At 43.8% G+C, this 4387-nt stretch overlaps 1 protein-coding gene across 4 annotated transcripts in view; it reads right to left on the bottom strand.

Moving 5' to 3' along the window:
• TAF1 (TATA-box binding protein associated factor 1) overlaps positions 1 to 4387 on the bottom strand; it is a 62124-nt gene that overhangs the window by 1784 nt on the left and 55953 nt on the right. For 2 of the 4 annotated variants that reach the window (XM_019536338.1, XM_019536337.1), the window contains exons 36-39: positions 3120 to 3245; positions 1845 to 1943; positions 1407 to 1563; positions 719 to 896 (exon numbers count right to left, since the gene is read on the bottom strand). In XM_019536338.1, the coding sequence (XP_019391883.1) occupies positions 719 to 896; positions 1407 to 1563; positions 1845 to 1943; positions 3120 to 3245 (560 nt within the window). The remainder of the gene's footprint in view (positions 1 to 718; positions 897 to 1406; positions 1564 to 1844; positions 1944 to 3119; positions 3246 to 4387) is intronic. The other 2 variants (XM_019536340.1, XM_019536339.1) reach the window with 1 other exon arrangement.

A 4387-nucleotide genomic window follows, 5' to 3' on the forward strand; every position in this document is an offset into this window, starting at 1 on the left:
ACCATGATGATTGACTGCCATCAATCACAACCCTCTGGGTCCGACCACGAAGCCAATTTCCCAGCCAGCGGATCGTGGTGGAGCCAAGACCAATTTGTTGAGGTACAAACAGCAGAACCAAGTTCACAGCAGCAAGAACATTAAATTCAAATTATTCTTAAAATTATATTAATAAAAGAGTAACAAAGTGGTTACAGAAACATGGTTACTCTTTTATTAAAGAGTTAAACACCAGCATGATCTAGTCTTCTCTACACTGCTCTCCTAGTAGGGGCAGAAGGTAAGTGCCTTAGAACAATGTTTCTCAACCTGTGGGTCACAACCCAAAAGTGGGTCGCAAGAATCTATGAAAGGGTCATGAACAAACTTTAAAAATGAATCAACCAACTTTAAAAGTGGATTCTCCTTTAAAGGGGAAAAAACATGGGAAACCATGGCTTTTCCTTTGCAGGCTGGCAGAGTTCCAGCCTGTAAGGGACTGCTTGGGGCCCTCCACACATCCCACACACTTGGGCGGGGGGGGGGCCGGGGATAGGAGTATGGGGCACTGGGTCCAGACTGGCCATGGATGTTTACAAATGGGCCCTGGTCCAAAAAAGGTTGAGAACCACTGCCTTAAAAAAGTAACAAAGAGGAACAATTTAGCTCTATGATTTTATGATAGGAATGAATTAGTTCTCCAGCAGATAGTGCTTTTTTACCACTCAGCTTTGATTACCTGATATTACTGTCCTCCATCACATGAGATGTCTCCCCAGCATCTCCCTCATAGGACATCATACTTTCTTCATTGTCCATGCCCATACGTGTGTTCTCTTGGAGGACATGAGGCTGCTTGGGCCTCACTGCATTGGACTCCACGTCCGAATCGCTGCCACTCTCACTTAGCTGGATAGCTGTGCAACAAAGAGACTTGCCAATTAATTTTGACCTCTTTTGAATGACCTAATTCTCAGTCCCGTTTTAACAGCCAAAAGCTTCAACAGCAAGAAAGTCCGTTTCCCATCTAAATCACACTTGTTTTTTCATTACACCATTGGCCCAGTCCAGCTCCACATTACCCCAGCAACACACCTGAGCCTCAGTCTTTTCCCTTCCATCCTTCAGAGCTCCCCTATCAACCAGAAACGTCAGATCCTGCCTAAGCTTCTGTTTCCTGAGTCCACACATTTCACTTCTACTCCACTTCATCTTGGCCTACACCCAAAATTCATGCAACTTGCTTCTTGCTCTCATTATCTAGTAGGTAATTGGGCTGTAAACATCTGGTCTTGTCACCTCAGTACCCTGAATACCGACTATCCCAGGCTAGAGTATATGCTACAGTGATCAAAGGACATGGGGGTTGGCTGGGATGGGAACAACCGTTTCCTGCTCAGACCTGTAACAGCAAGACCCTAACATACATGAGAAAGGATTATCGCCTTCTTCGTCACTCCCATCATCATCATCATCATCTTCTCCATCTGACATGAGCAGATCTTCATATAGAACGCTGGCCTGAGGCTGCTGAGCTGAGCCTTCTTCTTCATCAGCAAGGTCACCATCTGCATCTTCAACTTCCTATGTCACACACAACAGGAATGGCACAGGTCAAAAAAGAGTCACATAAGCTGGTACATGCTTACTAATTGACACAATTAAATGAACAATACATTCAAGTCATTTGTTTTTGTGCTGACTGTTTCATGACCACAGATAAATCTCATTAATCACTGCTGTGAATTCTGCTGTCACTCAGGGTACCAGACCCAGCAGACTTGCCCTGCACTATGGAGTCTTCTACTATGAGGATGCAGATCAACAATGTGGACTACAGATGGGATTTCTGTAAATATACTCACTGGGGCTGGAGTCTTAGGTTTCCCATCATCATCCTCATCAAACCCTTCAATATCTACGTCAGAGTCTTCCTCGCCCAGCCTACCTCGTCCCTGGCGCATCTGAATGAGGAACACAAATAGCAACACAGTTGAGGGAGGCACTAGTGTCAGAAGAAGGAGTCTGACTGACATCCAGACCACAATAAAAATATACCCTGGGAACAGGGACTCTTTTTCCTAAGAACTTCAAGACCTAACCAAATCTGTTTCCTGGCTGCTTCTGCTACACTCTTCTCTAAGGAGGTCACAAGAAAGCGAGGCAGGCATTCCTCTCTACTTCCTAGCTATTACAGGATGGGCAATTTGTCCTAGGAGGACTCGTGGTTGGACGTCATTTCCTCCAAGTCAGTAGGCTGGTTCAGCAGCTTACAGCTGCAGCCACATGCATGGGAAAACATGCACAGATTCTGTCCCCAGAGGTGCAGATACTACTTACTAGGAGGCATTTTAAAACCCCAGATATGAGTGATACTGCATTCTGCACTGAACTTTCTTCCTTGCCTGTTCCATCAGTTGCTCTGTTGCCATTCTCACTCTTTCTGCTCTTGTCATTTGCCCTCTCTTTCTTCCTCCTCAATGCCCTCTTCCCCCTTCATACCCAGGTTTTCCATTGTCCTTCTCTTCATCCTCCCTCACTCCATCTTTAGCCCCTATTAGGGAAACAAACCCAGCAAAAATAAACAACCTAGCAAAACTTGCTCCCAGTATCACCCTAACCAATTTGGAAATACATTGTGATCCTTAATCCCCACTTCTTCCCCCACTGTCATCTTTTAAACTATAAGATGGTGGCAACAAATGTGTCCTCTTGTGCATTTCATCACAATAAAATAACGATCATCTTCCACCCCATGAAAATTACTCTTCCTTTACCATATTCAAAACTAAAGAGGCACCGACTCAGCAGGACTGACCAGGTTATCATTTCTCCTAGCACTACAGCAAATGAAGTCCCCTGGTCCTAGACAGTCCAGTCCCCTATCGCTTTTTCCTCTTCACAGCCACAGAGAAACATATTTTGCCAGTGGCCTTGCACACACCTGCCTCTTTCCAGTTTTTCTGTCTCATTTACAATGACCACAAGGAAGGAAAGCATGCCATTTTCTCAAAGGCTTTCCATCTCCAGGTGAAAGCTACATATTTTGTTTCCCTCCTGGGTCCCACAGAGTAATTGCCTCCTTAGAAAAAGGCACTTATTTGACCTAGCTCTCTACCAAAGAATGGGGGAAATCTGACCTGGGCTCCCCGCTTCTCTGGGGTAGTGGTAGGAGTATCCATAGCAGACAAATTGCTCTCATCTTGATAGACAGAAGCATCACGTGACATACTGAGGGAAGTGTTGGTATCATACAAGTCTGGTGGCTAAAGTACATGAGGAAACAGGAGACAAAAACTTCTCAAAAGCCAAATCAAGACTAGAAGACCTCAGGAGGAAAGCATGACTGGAACTTCACTACCCTCAAAAATGCATGTGTTTAGCTCTCAGTATAAAACACTCTATAATAATCAGAAATAATAATGTTCTCCTAGGAAAAAGAAAAAAAATTGAACTAAAAATGGTAAAGAACCCACAACTTGTTACGTCCTTCTATAGGAATAATCTTATTACAAAGTGGACAGATTCAGAAAACAGAAATAAACTGTTGTGGAGATTATATTAGATATGAAGACAGGTGGCATTTTCTCTCTCCTTCACTGACTAAACAGAATGGTTCTCAGCTGTACACATACCATCTAATCTTGTTTTAAATGTTTCAATAACTGGGACTTCAGCAACTTCCTTTATAGACAGTTCCACAACCTGAGATTACCCACTGTCAGGAAGTGACCCGTTTAGCCTAAATATCCTCCCCTCTTAAATCCATCCATCACTCCTAATTAAATCTCCTTCCCTGTTATCTGCAATCATTCCTATTCCCTGTTTTGGACTAGATACCCAAAGAACACTTGTGGTCCATTATCTCCAATTACTCCATACACACCCCAATGGCTTCACCTAACTTGAATGTTTAACTTCCTTTTTAGAGTAATCTGTACAGGCCCTTAACTCAAATCACCAAACTTACTCTTATCCTTCCATTTTCCTAGTATTGCAGTGCCCAGAACCAGATGCAATGTTCCACGTATAGTCAATTCAATCCACGTAAAGAAAGAAGCTACTTATCTGCAGCAGGAAAAACCAACTGCAGGGAGAGTCCTGCTTAGACCATGCAGCACTCTTCAACACATAGCAGCTAAATTCTCTAAAACAATGTCCACTGAGCATATGAGGACAGATTTTTTTTTTCCCCAAGACTTATGAACTCGACCCAACTTAGGCATGTTTTCCAGAGGAACAGCAAAAGATACACCCATGATACCATAGTTTCATAGTAGCTAGAGTCGGAAGGGACCTAGGAAGATCATCTAGTCTGACCCCCTGCCTTGGCAGGAAAGAGCACCGGGGTCAGATGACCCCGGCAAGGTGCTCATCTAACTTCCTTTTAAAAATCCCTAGGCTAGGA

The sequence above is a fragment of the Crocodylus porosus genome, unplaced genomic scaffold (assembly GCF_001723895.1).
Source record: "Crocodylus porosus isolate Cpor-Errol unplaced genomic scaffold, CroPor_comp1, whole genome shotgun sequence".
Classification (NCBI taxonomy): domain Eukaryota; kingdom Metazoa; phylum Chordata; order Crocodylia; family Crocodylidae; genus Crocodylus; species Crocodylus porosus.